Here is a 22,015-nt window from a genome sequence, read left to right as displayed (position 1 = left end):
AGACGTAGAGAGTGAAATTGAGGACACAGGGGGTGGGGAGGGAAGCTGGGACAAAGTGAAAGAGTAGTATTGACATAAATACACTACCAAATGTAAAATAGACAGCTAGTGGGAAGCAGCTGCATAGCACAGGGAGATCAGCTCAGTACTTTGTGACCACCTCGAGGGATGGGACAGGGAGGGTGGGAGGGAGATGCAAGAGGGAGAGGATATGGGGATATATGTATACGTATAGCTGATTCACTTTGTTATACAGCAGAAACTAACACAGCATTGTAAAACAATTATACTCCAATAAAGATGTAAAAAGGAAAAAAAGAATCATGTGGGTTTTGGTCATTATGTTCCTTGTTCTATAATGTTTTGAAATACATCTATTGGTTTTTAGACATTAAGCCAAGCTTGTATTTCTGAGATAAATCCCACTTGGTCGTGGTGTCTAATTCTTTTTATGTGTTGCATAAATTGGTTAGTTTTCTGATTAGGATTTTTACAATAATATTCATGAGGAATGTAGTTTGTTTTGGACTTTTATTTTCTTGTTATGTCTTTTCTGGTTTTCATATCAGGGTAATACTGACCTTATTGAATGAATAGAAATGGGTTCCCTCCGATTTTATAGGAGAATTTGTAACGAATTGGTGTTAATTCTTCTCTAAATGTTTGATTGGATTCACCAATAAAGCCTTCTAGAACTAGGCTTTTCTTTGTGGGAATTTTTTAAATGCATATTTAATCTTTTTGCTTGTTACATATTCTGTTTCTTCTTGAGTCAGTTTCAGTATCTGTTTATTATAAGAAATCATTCATTTCATCTAAGTTATCTAAATTGTTGCCACATTATTTTTCACAGTGTTCATTTACAAGGCTAGTTATTTCTCTATGGTTAGTGACTGTAACCTTTCTTTTATCCTAAATTAATAATTTTTGTTTTGTTAATATATGTTGTTTTTTATATTCATATTTCAATCATTTTGCTCTGATTTTTATTAATTTCTTCCATTTCCTTCCTTTGAGTTCTTTGCTTTTCATTCACTAATTTCCTAAGTGGAAATTAGTTATTTGAGATGGTGCTTCTTTTTTTTAATATAGCTATTTCCTATAAGTTGCCTTCTGAGCACTGCTTTAGCTGAATACCATAAATTTTACTATGTTGTATTAGTATTCTCTAATTTCCCTGTGATTTCTTCTTTGATTATTGGTTATTTATAATCTATTGTTTAATTTCCACATACTTTGAATTTCTCAAATTTCTTTCTGTTGTTGATTTTTTATGGTCAGAGAGCAATTTTGTATTTTTTAATTGTATTAACTCAGTTGAAGCTTATCCTATAACCTAGTATATAGTCTATTCCTAGATCATGTTCCATGAGCACTTGAGAAGCGCATGTTGTGACATTTTGGGGTGGAATATTCTATAAATATCTGTTGGTTTAGGGTTTAGTTTTAGTCTCCTATATCTGTGTTGAGTTTTTGACCAGTTATTCTACTACTGAAATTGTGTACTTAAATCTCCATACATTATTGTTGAATTTTCTATTTCTCCCTTCACTTGTGCGTTTCGTGTAATTTTTAGGCTCAGTTCTTAGATGCATATAATGTTTATAGTTTTATGTCTTCCTGATGGACTTCCCAGTCCTTGAAAATGTACTATGTCTTCTGTAACAATTTTTTTCTTTTGGCCATGCCGCACGGCATGCGGGATCTTAGTTCCCCAACCAGGGATCAAACTGTGCTCCCTGCAGTGGAAGTATGGAGTTTTAACCACTGGACCACCAGGGACATCCCTTCTGTAACAATTTATATTTAATTGTTTTTTTTCCTTAATCAAGTCTGTCAGTCTCTGATGTTTGCTTGGATTATTTAATATACTCATTAATTTTTTTGGTGGGTGGTCTTTCAAATCAACTGAATAGCTAATTCATTTTTAAGGGCAGCACAGCATACCATTGTATTTATATACCATCATTTATTCATTTATTCTATTATTGTTGAGTATTCACTTTGTTTCCAGTGTTTTAAATGTTGCTTTGTCACTATAAATAATGCTACATGAAGTATCCTTAGTCATGAGTTCTTACATCTTGGGAACGTAATCTCTGTGAAAGTAGGTAACCAGGAGTATGGATGATGGGTCAAAGGATACGTATGTAGTTTAATTTCAATAGATATTGTTCATTGCTTTATAAAAACGCTGTAACTTTTCGCATCTCCAAGGTAAAACTGAAAGTAGTATTTTCCTCTCATACCTGCCAACGATTAGTTTTATATTTCTCTTTAATTTTTGTCAGCCAATGGGTATAAAATTATATCTCATTGTAATTTTAACTTCCATTCTTTAACTGAGAATTAATTTGAACATCATTTAATGTTTACTGGCCACTAGTATTTTCTTTTCACTGAACTGACAACTTAATCCTTTTGCTCATTTTATTAATGGTTGTTTGCCTTCTTGTCAAATTGTAAGAAAACTTTGAATATTAAAAATATTCATGCTTTGTTCATTATCCACCCAATGTGAAGGAGCATATCACCTGTTTTCTTCTAGGTGTTTTATGGTTTCAGGTCTTGCATTCAAGTCTTCAATACATTTTGAATTATTTTTTTGTGTATGGTGTAAGATAGTAGTCCAGTTTCATTCTTTTGCATGTGTTGTACAGTTTTCCCTACATTATTTATTAAAGAGACTGTCCTTTCCCCATTTGTGTAAACTAATTAACCCACGATAATGTGTTGGGTTTTTTCCTGAACTCTCTATTCTGTTCCATTGATTTATGTGTCTGTTTTAATGACAATACCACCCACAGTGCTTTGTACCGGTAATATAGTTTGAAATCAGGGAACATGATGTCTCCAGCTTTGTTCTTTCTCACATTTGCTTTGGCTAGTCAGGGTCTTTGTAGTTCTATACAAATTTTAGGTCTGTTTGTTCTATTTCTGTGAAAAATGCCATTGACATTTTGATAAGGATTGCATTGAATCTGTATATTGCTTTGAGTAGTGTGAACATTTTAACAATATTAACTATTCTAATTTATGAGCTTGGAATAACTTTCCACTCATTTGTGCCTTCTTCAGTTGCTTTCATCAATGTCTTTTAGTTTTCAGTGTAAAGACCTATCTCCTTGGTTAAATTTTTCCTAGGTATTTTATTCTTTTGATGCAATTGTAAGTGGGATTGTTTTCTTAATTTCTCTTTCTGAGAGCCTGTTATTATTATAAAGAAATATAACAGATTTTTGCATATTGGTTTTTTATCCTGTAACTTTGGTGAATTTTTCTTAGTTCCAACAGTTTTTTGGTGGAGCCTTTCAGGTTTTCTATATATGTCAGCTGCAAACAGTGACAGTTTCACTTCTTTTTCCCCAATTTGAATACTTTTATTTCTTTTTCTTCCTTAATCTCTCTGGCCAGGACTTCCAATACTATGCTAGATAAGAGTGGCGATAGTAGGTATCCTTCCCTTGTTCTTGGTCTTAGAGGGAAAGTTTTTAGCTTTACACTGTTGAGCATGATGTTGGCCGTGGCCTTTATTTTGCTGAGACACATTTCCTCTGTATTCACTTTGTTGAGAGTTTTTATCCTGAAGGGAGGTTGAATTTTGTCAAATGCCTTTTCTGTATCTATTGAGATGATCATATGATTTTTTTATTCTTTATTTTGTTAATGTGGTGTGCATCACATTGATGGATTCATAGAAATAGAACCATTCTTGCATCCCTGGAATAAATCCCACTTGATCATGATGTATGATCCTTTTAGTGTGCTGTTGAATTTGCATTGCCAATATTCTCTTGAGGATTTTTCCGCCTATATTCATCAGGAATATTGGCCTGTAATTTTCTTTTCTTGGGGTGTTTTTGTCTGGTTTCAATATTAGGATAATGCTGGCCTTGTAAAATGTGTTTAGAAGGCTTTCTTCTTCTCTTAATTTTGCAAGAGTTTGTAGTGCCTTTTTGTATTTTTTTAATATTTTTAATTTTCCACACATTATGTCTATAATAATAAATACTATTTAAAAACTAATAAATTGGTAATTTAAATAATTTCTTAACTCATACTTCTAAATTTTAAACATAATAACCATCATTAAATATTAAGCAATATATATTTAGATCTAAAAGGCAATTATCTTTTTCAGTATAATCATATGGGTTCTGATACAACTGTTGTCACTCAGAAAATTTTCCAGTTGATTGGATTGACCAATGCTGTAAGTGTTTGCTTTTGCATTTGTTTGTGTTACTTAAACAATTCTCAGACTTTTTTTATGACCCTGCCTGAATACACATATTGTGTGAAAGAGGGCAAATATATAATCATCTTAAGTTTCAGTTTTCTAACTGTTTAATTGGAGTAATAATAATTGTAAATACCTAATTAGGGTTTTGTAAGGCTTAAATTAAACACTTGACATTGGGCTGGCTTAAGCACAAGCATATCAAAATGTTACTTATTACTTGTTTTATTAGTGATATTTATTACTTGCTAATAGAATTTATAAGATCCAATCCAGATTTACAGTTTAGGTTTTTAATATTTACATCGGTATAGCGTTTATTTTTGCAGATAAATTCCCAAATCTATTTAAACCATGTAGTTTGAACATATTTTCTTTATGTCTTCAATTTTAGATTTTTGATTCATTTAATATTACAATAATTCTATCTTCATTAGAGCTTTGGATAGATGAAAATAAAATTCAGGTAACTGGAGATGCCAATGAATTATTACGCAGATTTTTAAAATGGAAACAATCTTATCTTGTTTTGCGTCCACATGATGTGGCATTTTTACTTGTGTAAGTATATCTTGGCATTACTAAATCTTATACATTAGAAAGCATATGTAATTTGACCTGATTTCTGACAGTTGACAGGCCCTTAGGGAAAAAAATCTTATGTCATTTTTTTATGTACAACATCCTGTGAATATTATTTTTCACAACACGGGTTTTATAGCAGAATTACTAATATAATTACTCTTTTTATTGACTTATAGCTAAAACTCACTTCAATCTTATTACCACGCTTTCTTACCTCGAGTATATAACGTATCATTAAATGTGCCTAACTATACATAAAATATTAACAATATCTGTCTGAAAAAATATACCTGAATTTTATGAATATAGTAATATGGCCTTCTTTTAATGTTTTATTTCCATAAAATCAAAACAAAATAGTGATGAAATGGAAACACTATTGTACATTTCAGTATCTCTGACATACTATATTCACAGTGAGCTGCACTTTTAAAAATATAAGCCTCCCTTTCTATTTAATAATCTCTTTGTTTTTCTCTTATCAATATTCAGAACCTGTATGTATTATATATTATCATATTATGTAAAAATCATGTATATAATTATAAAATTATAATCTTTTAAGTTATTTTTTGTCCCACAAATATGCATGCCTTTGCATGGCTAGGGCAGGCTAATTCTATCTGATTAAGGGGAGACTTCAACACATAAGCTTACTCTGCCCATTTGTCAACTTCATTGGCTTAGCTTTCTACTTTTAAGAAATTTTATTTATTTTTATCATTTTTACGTTATAGGAATCAGTATAATTTTTTAATTACATAAAAATATCTTCATTATTCTCTAAAAATCCGTATGATAATACACTGTTTATTATTTGTTTTTTAAATCTATTTGCAAAATAAGCAGACACGTTTAGTCCCTTTCTATGCTTTGTTATCTTAGTGTTAAAGTGGAAATATCTATGAATTTGTTATATAAGTATGCAAAACAAAAAGTATTAGGTAAATTTAATATTAATTGTTCTTAATTTTACAAAATTTTATGATTTGCTTCTTTTTTAAACTTAAGTTACAGAGAAAAACCAAATTATGTTGGTGCAACCTTTCAAGGGAGGCTGTGTGATAAATACTATGGAGGAGGTGTTGCTCTGGTATGGTACGGTTTAAGTGACTTGGCTAAGATGTATAAGTACGATGCTATTTAGAGTAATATACAATTAACTATTTCTGTATTTTATTATGGCTAAGTATATTAAAATTTGCATAATGATTCTAGGGATCTTTGTTCCTGCTGCTGACAGAAATGTGTGAACTATAAGAAGTTTAACTTAACACATATAACACATTTAACTTAATACATATAAAATTTTTACAATTTTCTTCTTGTGAGTTCAAATTACCCTCTTTTAGAAAGTTATGGTAGTGATCTATTTTATAGTCTTATAAGATGCTCATAAATTTTTAATATACTCAATATTTAATAACTAATTTTAATTTCAAGCTTAGATTTTGAGCATTTTCTTCATTATGTAGCTGATTCAATTATGAAGCAAGTTAAAATAAAACTTTTGAAACTATTTATCAATTGCCGCAAAATGCTTCCTGGGACATAGGTGAAGAAAAACAGAATCAAATGCAATAATTGCCATTTCTATCTTAGCAGAAACTCTTGGTGTGCTTAAAATTGGTATGTTTTTGCTCCTATTTCACAACGCTTTGGTTATATATATATAGAACTTGTTATATATATATATATATAGAACTTGTCTTCTTAAGAAAACAGTAAAGATATTGGTATGTTTTAGAAAGAAGTAAGGGTATATGAAATGAATGTTGGTCTTAAGAACAAATAAGAAGAAAACTACACCATATAATAGTCTAATGGAAGAAATGTAAAGATGGCCAAGGAAGAAGAAACTTAAAAACAATAATGTAAAATAAAATGAATAGAAAATAATCAAAGGAAATGTTTTAAACATACCCTAATATAATGACAATCATGTGAATGTAAATGAATTAAACTCACCAAGTAAGAGATGGAGTCTCTGATGGATTTTAAAAAAAAAATTTAAGTTCAAACATTAGTTCTTTACAAAAAATACATTAATAGGGCAAAGTGAAGGTGAATATAAAATAATAAAACATACTTTGGTTAAATAAGAAGTAAACATGAGAAAATGGAATTTAGAGTAAAATACACTATAGATAGCAAACAGGTGTAAACTGTTTGTAGCTTTTTTTTTTTTGCAGTACGCGGGCCTCTCACTGTTGTGGCCTCTCCCGTTGCGGAGCACAGGCTCCGGATGCGCAGGCTCAGCGGCCATGGCTCATAGGCCTAGCCGTTCCGCGGCATGTGGGATCTTCCCGGACCGGGGCACGAACCTGTGTCCCCTGCATCGGCAGGCGGACTCTCCACCACTGCGCCACCAGGGAAGCCCCTGTTTGTAGCTTTATATGTAGAAGTTTTGCAAATATTTTGTTTGATTTATTCCTAGTCATACCAGTAAATTCTATACTGTTTGATGATATTAGTAAATACTACATTTTAAGTATAATTTATGAGTTTCTGTTATGTTGAAAAACAACTGAATGTTATACACTGACTTGTATACAATAATATTTCTATATTTATTTCTAGTAGTTTTAGATTTAAATTTTTCTGTGTCCAACTTTGTCATATGTGAATTAAAACAATTTTATTCATTTTTTTCCAATATGTCTATCTTTTATTTTTTTAATGTTTTTCTCCTATTGAATTGCCTAGGATCCCAAGAACAATTCAAGTTGAACAATGTTTAACTGAATTCATAGTAGACATTTTTGTATCATTCCTGATCTCAAGGGAAAAACTCTCAATATTGTACTATTAGGTATTATGTTCATTCTGGTTTATCATAGACATTCTTTAACGTAATAAGAAAGCTCAATTCCATTTCTAATTTTCTAAACTTTAAAAAATGTATTTTATTTTTTTATCCTGTCATTATTTTTGACGGGGAATTAATTCCATTTAAAGTTATATGAATTTTTTTCTAAATGTCCCATTTTGGTAACAGATTTTTTACTATAGCTATTGATATGTTCATATGGATTTTGTTCTTACTTTATTGAAATGTTTTCTCTTTCGTATAGAATTCAGTTTTCTTTTACGATATTGAAGAGATGTCAGTGCATTCCTAATCAAAATCTCAGCAGGCTTTTGGGGGTAAAATTGACAAGCTTATACTAAAATCTTATAAATATAAAAAAAGAAAATAGATAAAGCAGTTTGGAAATTGAGTAAAAGTTGAAGATATAAACTTTTTATAAAAGTATGGTAGTTAAGATATTGCAGTGTAGATAAACTGATTAGGCAATATGTCAGGCAGAATATCAGGCAGAATCAGGCAGAATAGTTAAGGATATTAGTATCTAGTGAATTTTGCAGAAAATAAACCTTTAAATCAGTGAGCCAATTATCCAACCTAAAATATGTGGAAAGATGGAAACAACATTGCCCTAAAACTTGTTGAACACAGGTAATAGTGAAGATAAAAGCAAAAATCAAAGAAAGACAGATGATCAGTAGGACGGAGATATTCAAAAAGGATATTAGGCCTTTAAAAAATTAAGAACAAAAATATTTCTGGCAAAACTATTTTTATAAGACAGAGTAGGAATATATTAATAAAATTACAAAAATAATGGAGAACTACAGATATAAATAACATTTAAGAGATAATAGAACAATTTATAACTTAAATAAATTTGAAAACTTAGACAAATAGTATATTGTTAATAGAAGCCCATAATTTACTAAAATGTTACACAAGAAGAACTAGAAATTCAGAATAACACCAAGGTATTAAAAGAATTAATATATTATTTTAAAATCTCACAAGGGGAAAAACAATGCTTTTAGGAACACATTCTACACAATTTTGAGGGAACCAATTATTTCAATCTTATATTTGCATTTCCTAATAAGAAGATACATTAGGAGAATATGATAAAAATTGATGGGATGTGAGGTAGGCTATTTTAGCTGGGGTGATCAGAGAAAAATTTCGAGGAGAAGGTTTTTAAGAAGAGGAATGAATGATGAGACAAAGGCAGTCATTGCAAGACCTAGGAAATCAGAACCCATGAAAATGATCATTAAATTCAAGGCTTTCAGATGGAAATGAATATCAAGAACAAGATGGCTGTGAAAATATTGATTGTCGAAGTAAGCAACAGACTAATCATATACAGCCTTATGGATCTTGGTAAATCGTTTTGGATTTTATCCTCTTTGCAATGAAAAGGCACTGGAAGTTTTGAAGCCAGAGAGAAATATTTCTCTGGTTACCTTATACAAAAGTGATCGTAGAGGGGTGAGGATCCACAACAAGGAGACCATATAGGAGACAATTGCAGATGAATGGTATTAACTGGTGTTTTATTCTTGGATATGCGAGAAGTAGCTTTTATCTGGTATATATCATGAAAGCAGAACATATAGGGCTTGCTAAGTTACTGGATACATGCCATGAATGGCATGGAAACATCAGTGATTATGCTCAACATTCTTCTTGAGAAGCTAGGTAGAGGAAGGCAGGGCAGCTGGCTTTGGGGGCAGAGGGGAATATAAGGGTGGAAGAAAGTTTCATTTTGAACCTGAACCTGTAAAGTTTGAGACATGCTTGTGGTGGTTAATTTTATATGTCAGCTTGGAGGGGTTTGATGAGATTAATATTTAAATCAGTGAAATCTGAGTCAAGCACTTTGCCCTCCATAATGTGGGTTGGCCTCATCTAATCAGTGGAAGGCTTGAATAGAACAAAAAGTCCATCCTCTTCAAGCAAGAAGAAATTCTTCAGCAGAATACCTTCAGGCTTCATCTGTGCCATCGGCTCTCCTGTGTGCCCAGGCTGCCAGCCCACTCTGCAGGTTTAGACTTGCCAGCCTTCAGAATTGTGTGAGCCAGTTCCTTATAATAAGCCTCTTCATGTATAATGTTCCTTATCGTATGTGTGCGATTGATTCTGTTTCTCTAGAGAAGCCTGATTAATACAATGGCTAATAATTAAACATAAATATATACTTAAATATTAAAAGGTAGGTACAAGATAGAGTTGATGATGATGAATAGATGATAGATACATAGATAGACAGCTTTATGTCTCCTTTCTCCAGCACCACCTTGTCTTAATAACTATAGTTTTATGGTAAATCATCGAAAATTATAGTGTAAGCCCTACTACTTCTTCTTCAGACTGATTTAGCTTTTCTAGGTTTTCTGACTTTCTCTTTTAAAATCAGCTTGTCAGTTTCAACAAAAACTACTCGGACTTTGGTTTTGAATTGAATCTTTAGGTCAATTTGACATCTTAACAATACTGATTATCCATGAAATTGATAAACATGTGCTTTTTATTGCTTCATATAATGTAAGCAATAAAAAGAAGTACTGTTATACTCACCATTGATCTCAAAAACTGTATGTTGGGCAAAAGAAACCACAAACAAAAGAATCTTTACTTCGTATGCCATTTTCTGAAGATAAAGTGTAGGAAAGATAAACCATATTGCTAAACATCAGAATAGAAGTTAAATTTTGTGGCAAGATAATTCCTGAAAACTTGCTGGAGAGAACTTCCTGAGTGATAAAAATATTTTATATCTTATTCACTGTCGTGGTTGTGTAGGTATGTGTCACATGCACACATACATGCACTTCACAAATATGTGTGTATATATGTGTGCACAAATAATATGTATAAATAAATTATGCATGTGTATATGTGTGTATATAGATATTGTATATATACATATATGTATGTGTATGTATATTTATATAAAACTGCATCAAGGCACTTAAGATTTGTACACTTGACTTAAGATAAATTATTTAAAAAGCATGAAGCCATCATACAGAATAAAATGTTATTAGTAATTTCAGAGGGACAATAATCAAAAGAGATTTTTTAAAGTTTTAATTTCAGCTATTAAAAATTATCAGGTTGTTTTCTCTTTATAAGTTTCAAACTCATGTGTAATGCTACAGAAATTTTAAGAATAAGAAAAAGAACAGACTATGTCACCAAAGGAAAATTAATGTATCAATATTAACATAAAACAGCAAAATGTTTTTCAAGTAAAATAAATATGAATTTTAAGTGATTCATTATTTAGGATGAAACATACTTTGACTATCATTATATGAATAAACCTGAACTCATATGTACCTAGCTAAATAACTCTAAAATAAACAAAGCAATAATTAATCTCTCAGAACAAAATTTAGAAAATTTAAACACTATTGATAAGCTTTGTCTGAAAGGCCTATGTAGAATCTTGATTCCTAAATTAGAGACTACAAAACATACATGGCAGACACATTTATAGAGAATGACCACATGGTACACAATAAAGGAATCTCAATACTTACTTGTCAGGAAATTTCTCAGCCTAGTGATTGGCACATAAGAAGCCATAACAAACACCAGGTGCTGTTCTTGTTATTTGACAACTGTTGTCCTAAGCAGGCATTATTCACCAAAAGAAACTAGTCTGCTTAGTTGTAAATTTTTTCTAAAAATATTTTAAAAAATCCAATGCTAAATATAATTTTACATTTTCCCTTACGTTATTTTCATAACAGAAGTAGTCATAACCATAACTTCTAGCAAATTCTCGTACTCCAGTCCATACATTTTTCAAGGTTTTCTTACTAGTCTGTTATGGACAAAGTTGTGTCCCCCTAAAATTCATATACTGAAGCCCTAACCCCCAGTGTGGCTGTATTTGGAGAAGGGGCCTTTAAGGGAGTCATTAAGGTTAAAGCAGGTCATAGGCCTGGGCCCCTAATCCAATAGGACTGGTGTCTTTGTGGGGAAAGGAGGAGCCAGCACACAAGGAGGGAGGGCCACTGAGGACGCAGGGCAAAGGCAGCCCTCCAGAAGCCTGGGAGACACACCTCACCAGAGACTGACCCTGCTGGCACCTTGAGCAATGTTTTCTGTGATATTGTTTGAGGGCAACCCAAGATGGCTAATAGAAGTAAGAGTGTCAGAAGGGGAGTGTAAAGAAATTCCATCTCAAATACAAAACCATGTCTTTGATCCTTTGATACAAGGAAAGGAGAGACCAGAACATATGCACTAATCAGAAGATAAAGAATAAAAAAGTTGCATATTGGGATTTTATACAAATCACATGAAATTTTTTGGATGTTGTTATTTCCCTCTTACTGCGCTATGAGTGATAATAAGGAACAGGAGAGACGGAGAAAACGAAGCAATTGTAGGGCTTCCCTGGTGGCACAGTGGTTGAGAGTCCGCCTGCTGATGCAGGGGACACGGGTTCGTGCCCCGGTCCGGGAGGATCCCACATGCCGCAGAGCGGCTGGGCCCGTGAGCCATGGCCGCTGAGCCTGCGCGTCCAGAGCCTGTGCTCCGCAACGGGAGAGGCCACAACAGTGAGAGGCCCGCGTACCACAAAAAAAAAAAAAAAAAGCAATTGTAAAGATATATTGATTGAATGATTGCCAGGCCTTTCCTACAATATCCTGAAGACAAGAAAAGCTGAATAACTACACTGATAACATAATATTCTCTCATTTATTATATTATTATTTATAATATCCTATTATTTAAATGTGCAAAATTTATCAGAATCCGTCATTTTCTTCCCCATAGAATCAAGCATTCCTCCTCCTCTTCATCTACCTCCCCTTGCCCCCTCCCCCTCCTCCTTCTCTTCTTTTTGTTCTTCTCCCTCCCTCCCTCCTCCCTCCCTCTCTCCCCCTCTCTCCTCCACCCCTCTCTCTGAAAATGGATGGTACATTCACCTGTGTTATTTTGATAAAGGGACCATTTATCAATGTGTACGCAAGATGTAGGGACTTTGCATTACCTCAGGGCTAGTAATAAAGATATGTAATTGTCCCCTAGGCTTGAAGGAAAGGACAGTGTCAGTTTATTAGGGTTATACATGGAAGGTAGAAACCTCTACTCAAGGGTTCAGACAGTCATAGGTACCCTGGAAGTGATGGTAATAAATACCCTGCTCTTTTCTCACCCTTTCCTCCCCATTAGACCAAATCAAGGTGAGAGCAGAGGGCAAAGGAACCCTTTGACATAATCCATTGGTATAGTCCTTCTGATCTGGAGAGTAGGGTGGAAAGTAATGGAAAGTTGATTGACAGAGGCAAACAGAAGATACCAAAATATATCCCTAGGAACCTATCCTGAAGTATAGTCATCAATGTTATTAGATATATTTGAAGGGATATTGTGATTTGTGGATTTTTCTTAAAAATCCTATGTTTAGCATGGTCTAAGTGTGCTATAATAAGCATCTTACATTTGTTAAAAAGTGATAAAAGCATTTAGTTTTGAAAATAAAGTTTAAGCAACTGTGGAGAGTTAGCATTCTTATCAGTCATTATTATCATAATATAAATTAATTCAGTGAGCTAATTTATGTTTTTTTAAATGCATGAAACAGCATATAAAATATTATCTCCTATAATTAAATTATAAATGAGCACAAACTGTTCATTTATAATTGATACTGTGTGTGTATATGTGTGTGTCTTTAAAGACTTTCTTTTATGAGTACAAACATGGTTATAGCTATTGTTATATATGATTAACAAGTTATTGGGACAAATATGTTCTTGGCCTGATGCCACCAAATGAACCATACATTTACATTTTTGTAAAATTTCACACTTCACTTTTCATATTTTCCTTATATTGATAATGGTACCTGTAACATATTAGGCCAACATGGATGGCATTTCTGTGATTAACATATCTGATGTCTCTATTCTATTTTATCATGTGACTATTTTTAATAATTACATTATACTCCAGGTAAATAAATTATCTCCTAAAATGTGAATGTATACATGTATGGTTTTTTCCCCAGCACCCCAGAACCATAAGTCTGGAATCACTTGCAGTTATTATGGCTCAATTACTGAGCCTTAGTATGGGAATAACTTATGATGACATCAACAAATGCCATTGCCCAGGAGCTGTCTGCGTAATGAACCCAGAAGCAATGTAAGATGCTTTGCTTTTATATGCTTTACATATATAGTTTATATGAAAATAAGTTTGGTGTATTTTGTTTATGAAAGTCTATTCTAATTAAAATAATTATTAATGGTCGAATATAAACTGTGGCCAATGACCCCAGATCAAAATATGTATTCCAGTGCCCCTGCTGCATATCTCAATATTTCTTGTAATCTAATGTCACACTTGCTATCACATGTGACTTACCTCTACATTTATCACTGTTACTTGCATGATTTTATAATTTAATGCATGATTTGATAAGCCAAGTATGGGCTTGTGTTCGTTATACAAGAATGATTTATTAGGGAGGCGTTTTGCAGCAGTTATCATGCCTCAAAGGCCTACTGAAGTTTTTGCTATTATCCTCAGTATTTAGAATATGCTATGAGATTTTACGGAATTAGAACCAAATAGTCAGGAGATTTATGGAAACCATCATCCAGTCAGTGACTGGACCCAGTCTCTTATACTTTTTATTTATTTTATTTTTTTAAACTGTAACCCAACAGTACATTTTATTTAACAGTACATTTAATTTCTTTTATATTATCTCTAATATTTTGCCTTTTTTTCACTTTCCAATTTCTCCCCAAAGCACCTTAATCAACCAAAAAACTTAGCCTACAATCTTAATGAATGTTGAAATTTTTTTCATTAATTTTTTAACATAACTTTGATTCTTGCGTAGATATGAAAAAAATAGAAATTCCACTTAAAAATATATAATTACGGCCTGTATAAAATTGGTGGAATTATTAACACACATATAGAAACCATTCATCTGTGGAAATGCTTTTTTTAAAAGCTTAGTTTGACAAATTACAATCTTGCAAAAAATGCTTATTAATCATATCTTTAAATGCTTTGCATCATTTGAATAGCATTGCATGATTCTAAAATTTTGGACAACACAGACATTTTATTCATCATTGAATGGCAAAAAAAATGATGTGAAAATCTACTATTTAAAGGAAAATCTGAATAAAGAGGGCATATTTGAAAAGGATTCATTGCTGTCTTTAAACTGGTGGGAAACATCTTCTAGAATTATTCATCTTTAATGCCTTTTGACACTATCACATTCAGTGATTTTGCACAGGACGGAGTCCTAGTAGGACATATGCCTTTCTGAGGCAGGTGTCCTCAATCTAATCTTAAAATTTGGCTTATTAAATAGAAGTACTTAAGGAGTTTAACATGTTATTTTGTTTCTGTAATCCATAGAAAATACATGGCCCACACTGATTTTTTTTACAAAAGACTGTCATTTTTCTGAGGGCTCACAATCAGTAGTCCATGTTTTATTCAGTCTATGTATCCAGCAAGTCAGACATGCTACCTAATATGTTTCCGAATTTCAACTTTCTTTGACATTTTAATATTTTAATTAGGAACTTTGTTTCTTTAGATAAAGAAGTTGTCATTATGAAACTGTGCTTTTTTGGCTCATTCGAAGGTAGCAATATATCTGAGCTTTGGAAACAATGACTAAGAAAAAAATGTTTAATAAAATACATTGAGATAGAACAGAGTATAGCTTTTTTTTTTTTAATTTTAAGTAAAATGAAAGTAAAAGAGAATGGTAGTTTTCAAATACATCCACAAATTGTTGCTACTTCTCCCTTCAAGAGGTAGAGTTTAATTTCCCTCCTATTGAGTATGGGTTGGATTTGGTGACTTGTTTTCATCAAATAGACCATGGTAGAGTTGATGGTGTGTGACTTTCAAGATTAGATAATTAAAGAGTTTGCAAATTTCTCTGTACTCTCTCTTTGATCAGGTGCCCAGGTTGAAGCTAGGTGCCATATCGTGAGGACAGTTTTGTAACTTTATATAGAGGTCCATATGGCCAGAAACTGGGGCCTCTTGCCAATAGAATGAAAGGGCAGATAAAAGCACAGCTGTAAACATTACTTCATATAACTTAAATTTACGGTTTCATTTAAGGCCAATGGCCTGCTCCTAGCTTTACAAAAGCTAAATGTATTATACAAGGAAGTTATGTATAAGAGGCTCTATTATCAAGGAAAAATGGGAGAATAGAGAATGAGAACATCCAGCAAATATGTGCAAGGATTCAAGCTGCAAATAAATTATCCAATTGGATATAATTATGATTGATAATCTCTTCCTAATGACAACATTCATTATCAGAAAGTGTACCCCTCTATAAACAAGTTCACACAGAGTAAACCTCTTGCATTGCCTAGTTCTCAATAATATTAAAGTTCTATCAATTTTTCTCCTTTTGTTTTCTGGTATTTAGATAGAAATCATCTGAGTTGTTGGCAATGTAATAATAAATCTATTATTTATGGTTAATATAATTAAAGAGTATATTCAAGCTGGATGCAACCACAAAAAACACCAAAATTGGTAGTTTGTCCAAAAATTTCTAATGTTTTTCATGGTCCTCATGCAAAAAACATTTTCCTGTAATAATCCACATGACTAGAATTTGAGTCTATTGCCTTAAAATTTAGTAATTTTATATTAGCTATATTTATCATTAGATTATAGACTTTTCTTCTGAGGCTAGTCAATTTACGGAAGCGACAGTTACATAAAAGTCTGATGTTTGATGTATTTTTAGTCATTCCAGTGGTGTGAAGATCTTTAGTAACTGCAGTATGGAAGATTTTGCGCATTTTATTTCAAAGTCACAGTCCCAGTGTCTTCAAAACCAGCCACGTTTAGGTTCAACATACAAAGTGGCAGTTTGTGGTAACGGAGAAGTCGAAGAAGGAGAACAATGTGACTGTGGGGATCAGGAGGTTGGTACTAATTTGGAAGATTACACACCAGAATTACATAAAAAATTATTAGTTAATTTTTATACTGTAACACTGCCATTTTACCTAATTTATCAAACTTCCTTTTCAACAAAGACCTTAAGGAGGTATACTGGGATTATATTAATGAGTACACTTAAATATTGGTATATAAATTCAGCAGTTTGTAGATTATTCATACTGGTGATTTTCAAGGTCTTACCCCTATAGCTCAGCGGTCCTCAACATTTTTGGCACCAGGGATGGTTTCGTGGAAGACAATTTTTCCACGGACAGGGGCGGGGGTTGGTTCAGGTGGTAATGCAAGTGATGGGGAGTGATGGGGAGCGGCAGATGAAGCTTTGCTCGCTCACCCACCACTCACCTCTCGTTGTGTGGCCTGGTTCCTAACAGGCCATGGACCAGTACTGGTCCCCTGCTATAGGTGAGTTGACCTAGGTTTATACTTCCCCGCTTGAGCATACACTTCCTTAGTATGTCTTTTTTTTTTTTTTTTTTTTTTTTGCGGTATGCGGGCCTCTCACCACTGTGGCCTCTCCTGTTGCGGAGCACAGGCTCCGGACGCGCAGGCTTAGCGGCCATGGCTCACGGGCCCAGCCGCTCCGCGGCATGTGGGATCTTCCTGGACCGGGGCACGAACCCGTGTCCCCTGCATCGGCAGGCGGACTCTCAACCACTGCGCCACCAGGGAAGCCCTATTTTTGCTTTTATTTCTATTACCTTCTATGATTTATGTCAGAGAATATTTTGCCTATATTCTCTTCTAGGAGTTTTATGGTGTCGTGTCTTATATTTAAGTCTTTAAGCCATTTTGAGTTTACTTTTGTGTATGGTGTGGGGGAATGGCCCAACTTCATTGATTTACATGTGGCTGTCCAGCTTTCCCAACACCACTCGCCAAAGAGACTTTCTTTTCTTCACTGTATATTCTTGACTCCTTTGTCAAAGATTAATTGACCATAGGTGTGTAGGTTTATTTCTGGGTTCCCTATTCTTTTCCATTGATCCATATGTCTGTTTTCGTGCCACTACCACACTGTAGCTTTGTAGTATTGTCTGAAGTCTAGGAGGGTCATACCTCCTGCTTTGTTCTTCTTCCTCAGGATTGCTTTGGCAATTCTGAGCCTTTTATGGTTCCATATAAATTTTAGGATTATTTATTCTAGTTCTGTGAAAAATGCCATGGGTAATTTGATAGAGAGGGCATTGAATCTGTAGATTGCTTTGGGCAGTATGGCCATTTTAACAATATTAATTCTTCCAAGAGCATAGGATATCCTTCCATTTCTTTGAATTATCTTCAGTGTCCTTTATGAATATTTTATAGTTCTTAGCATATAAGTCTTTCACCTCCTTGGTCAGGTTTATTCCTAAGTTTTTTTTTTTTTTTTTGGATGCTATCTTAAAAGAGATTTTTTAAAAATTCCCTTTCTGATATTTCATTATTAGTGTAAAGAAATGCAACCGATTTCTCTATGTTAATTTTATTTCCTGCTACCTAGCTGAATTCATTTATCAGTTCTAGTAGTTTTATGTGGAGTCTTTAGGGTTTCCAATATATAGTATCACAACCCACTCATATCAATGGACAGATCTTCTAGACAGAAAAACAATAAGGCAACAGAGATCCTAAATGGTACAATAGAACAGTAAGACTTAATTGATATTTTCAGGACATTACATCCAAAGAAAACCAGAATACACATGCTTTTTCAAGTGCACCTGGAACATTCTCTAGGATTGACCACATCTAGGGCACAAAAGAAGCCTCAACAAATTTAAGAGCATAAAAATTATTTAAAGTATCTTTTCTAACCACTATGGCATGAAACTAGAAATCAACCACAGAAAAGGAAATGAGAAAAAAAATGATTACATGGAGACTAAGCAACATGCTACTAAAAAACAATGGGTTAATGATGAAATCAAAGAGGAAGTTAAAAAATACCTTGAGGGCTTCCCTGGTGGCGCAGTGGTTGAGAGTCCGCCTGCCGATGCAGGGGACACAGGTTCATGCCCCGGTCCTGGCAGATCCCACATGCCACGGAGTGGCTGGGCCCATGAGCCATGGCCGCTGAGCCTGTGCGTCCGGAGCCTGTGCTCCGCAATGGGAGAGGCCACAGCAGTGAGAGGCCCGCGTACTGCAAAAACAAACAAATAATAAATAAATAAATAAATAAATACCTTGAGACAAATGACAATGAAAATACAAACATACAAAATCTACGGGATGCAGCAAAAGCAGTTTTTAGAAGGAAATTCAGAGCTATACAGGCCTTCCTCAAAAAACAAGAAAAATCTCGAATTAACTATGTAACCTACCACCTAAAAGAGATTAGAAAAAGAAGAACAAACAAAACCTAAAATCAGCAGAAGGAAGGAAATAATAAAGATCAGAGAGGAAATAAATAAAATAGAGATTTAAAAATAGAAAAAATCAATAAAATTAAGAGCTGGTTCTTTGAAAGAGTAAACAAAATTGACAAACCTCTGGCCAGGCTCACCAAGAAGAAAATTGAGAGGACCCAAATAAAATAAGAAATGAAAAAGGAGAAATAACAACTAATAGTGCAGAAATGCAACAACAACAACAACAACAAAAAACCATAGGAGAGTTGAACTATGAACAATTATATGCAAATAAATTCAACAACCTAGAAGAAATGGACAACTTTCTAGAAACATACAGCCCACCAAAATTGAATCAAGAAGAAATAGATAATTTGAACAGACCAAGCACTAGAAGTGAAATAGAATCTGTAATTTAAAAAACTCCCTACAAACAAAAGTCCAGGACCAGACGGCTTCACAGGCAAATTCTACCAAACTTACAAAGAAGAACTTACACTGATCCTTCTCAAACTCTTCCAAAAGATTGAAGAGGCGGGAACATTCCCAAAGTCATGCTATGAAGCCACCATCATCCTGATACCAAAACCAGAAAAAGACACTACCAAACAAGAAAATTATAGGCCAATATCTTTGATGAATATAAATGCAAAAATTCTCAACAAAATACTAGCAAACAAAATCCAACAACACATAAAAGAGAGCATACACCACGACCAAGTTGGATTCATCCCAGGTTCACAAGGATGGTTCAACATACGCAAATCAATTAATGTGATATACCACATCAACGAAAGAAAAGACAAAAATCACATGATCACCTCAATAGATGCAGAAAACGCATTTGATAAAATTCAATATCGATTCATGATAAAAACTCTTACCAAAGTGGGTATAGAGGGTCCTTATTAGTTATCTATAGGTCTTTATTAGTTATCTATTTTATAGATAGTAATGTGCATGTGTCAATCCCAATCTTCCATTTATCCCTCCCCCCGACCCCTGCAAATAAACTTATGGTTATCGATGTCTTGGCTTTGGTGGACTCTGGGACTTCAGAAAATCCTACTACGAATATAGTCAAACCTACTGATATAAAGAACACTGGGTTTAGCACATTAGGTGACCAATAAATGTTAAATAAATGAATGAATAAGTGGTTTTATTTTTTTCTGTTTGCCAACATTTAAGTTAAGCATCAGTCTGTATATTATATAATATGTTGTCCTCATTAAAATATCTATTTAATGTAAATAAAAGTTGGAACATACTTCAGAGCATTTGATTTGCCTTTCAGGGTTGTGCAGCTCTGCCAGACCCATGCTGTAACCAAGCCACATGCAGACTCAATGTTGGGTCAGCTTGTGCTACTGGACCGTGCTGTAATGCTTGTGCTGTAAGAGCCTTTTAAAAATTTTGTATTACCTACATTAGTAATGTTATCATTTTTTATAATATTTAAATGTTCCCATTCTGCTGTACTCAATATCATTTACTTCACCCCACCAGTTTATAGCAAAAGGACAAGTGTGTAGGGCTTCCACTGATGAATGTGATCTCTCTGAATATTGCAATGGTACATCTGCAGCATGTCAAGAAGACCTTTATGTTCAGGATGGGCATCCATGTGCAGAGAATCAATGGATCTGTGTGAACGGAAAATGTATGAACGGGATAAAACAATGTTTGGAAATATTTGGTGAAGGTATTTATCATAATTTGATTTTCTGTATATATTTTTTTCTGGAAACTGACTAACATACATATCTTTATATATATTAGAATAGACAAAGGATATTATGAAATGAAGCTATTAATATGTCAAAAATATATTAACCTCTAGAGGTATAAAAATAGAAGAAGATAGTATCACCAGGAAAAAAATAACTGAAACAAAACTCAATCATTCCAATAAAAGAAAGCACTCAGAGAAATTAAGAATTGGTGTAAGTCAAGTATTTGTTTTATAATCTAAGATAAACAGAAGAAGAATAATATAATAATTAGAAACTAAAAACTAATAAAGGGGAGAAAAACAAAAGCAATTAACATATTTGATTAACCCAAAAGAAGGCAAGAACAGAGTAAATAAAAGAACAAAGGATATGAAAATAAATAGTAATATGTATTGATATTTACATATTTAGCAATTACATTAAATATAAAACCTGTGTTAAATATTCAATTTAGGGAAAGGATGTAGCAAGAAGTGACGATGCAACTACAAGAAAATGACTAGAAAAATCAAGGTGTATTGCATTGATGATATTTTTAAAGGCTTTAGAGTACAGTGAAACCAAAGACAATTCATTTAAATCTCTGCAGGATAGAAACTTTGCCTATCTTAGGGAACAACTGACAGCCATTTATGTTCCTAGGGACATATGCAGACTCTGAAAGTTGAAGATCAAGCTTGGCTTAGCTAGAGATCTTCAAGAAAAAAGAAAGATAAACTAGAAAAGTTTTAGCAGTTGGAATTGAAGGGGAGGGGCTGTCAAAACCATAGGCTATTTTTCCATGAGGTGTCTGCATCTTTGGAACTTAAACGCTGCCCAGAAACTTGGTCAATTTAATAGATTAAAAAAAAATTTACAAGGCATTACGAATTTTCTTGTAGTCACAAGATGATCAAAGACCAAATGGTAGAGGAATTTTACCTTTAAAAAAAATCTTAGTCTTCCTCCAGAACCTTTTGCTACATTTTCTTTTTTTTTTTTTTTTTTTTTTTGCTGTACGTGGGTCTCTCACTATTGCGGTCTCTCCCGTTGTGGAGCACAGGCTCCGGATGCGCAGGCTCAGAGGCCATGGCTCACGGGCCCAGCCGCTCCGCAGCATGTGGGATCTTCCCGGACCGGGGCACGAACCTGTGTCCTCTGAATTGGCAGGCGAACTCTCAACCACTGCGCCACCAGGGAAGCCCCCTTTTACTACATTTTGAACTGCCTGTGTTGGTAGGCCAGGAAGCTATGCTGAGACTAAAGGGCATATATTTATCCCTGGCAAACTTTCAGTGAAGAGAAGATAAATGTTTGCAAGGCTCTCAGTTGGTAGGGT

The 22,015-nt window shown here is 33.6% G+C and overlaps 2 protein-coding genes across 2 annotated transcripts in view; one reads left to right on the top strand and one right to left on the bottom strand.

Annotated features, from left to right (window-relative positions):
* LOC101339706 (disintegrin and metalloproteinase domain-containing protein 5-like) overlaps window positions 1-22,015 on the bottom strand; it is a 230,572-nt gene that overhangs the window by 25,491 nt on the left and 183,066 nt on the right. The window contains exon 28 of the mRNA XM_073798647.1: window positions 18,561-18,753. The gene's annotated coding sequence lies outside the window, so the exon portion shown is untranslated. The remainder of the gene's footprint in view (window positions 1-18,560; window positions 18,754-22,015) is intronic.
* Window positions 1-22,015, top strand: part of ADAM2 (ADAM metallopeptidase domain 2) — an 83,723-nt gene that overhangs the window by 38,827 nt on the left and 22,881 nt on the right. Inside the window, exons 11-17 of the mRNA XM_019921510.3 lie at window positions 4,142-4,213; window positions 4,635-4,801; window positions 5,837-5,918; window positions 13,666-13,802; window positions 16,414-16,594; window positions 20,259-20,357; window positions 20,471-20,666. Coding sequence (XP_019777069.2) covers window positions 4,142-4,213; window positions 4,635-4,801; window positions 5,837-5,918; window positions 13,666-13,802; window positions 16,414-16,594; window positions 20,259-20,357; window positions 20,471-20,666 — 934 coding nt within the window. The remainder of the gene's footprint in view (window positions 1-4,141; window positions 4,214-4,634; window positions 4,802-5,836; window positions 5,919-13,665; window positions 13,803-16,413; window positions 16,595-20,258; window positions 20,358-20,470; window positions 20,667-22,015) is intronic.

Source organism: Tursiops truncatus, chromosome 21 (genome assembly GCF_011762595.2).
Source record: "Tursiops truncatus isolate mTurTru1 chromosome 21, mTurTru1.mat.Y, whole genome shotgun sequence".
NCBI classification, from domain to species: domain Eukaryota; kingdom Metazoa; phylum Chordata; class Mammalia; order Artiodactyla; family Delphinidae; genus Tursiops; species Tursiops truncatus.
Note: the sequence above shows the minus strand (reverse complement) of the source record. Positions and strands in the feature narration are given on the sequence as shown.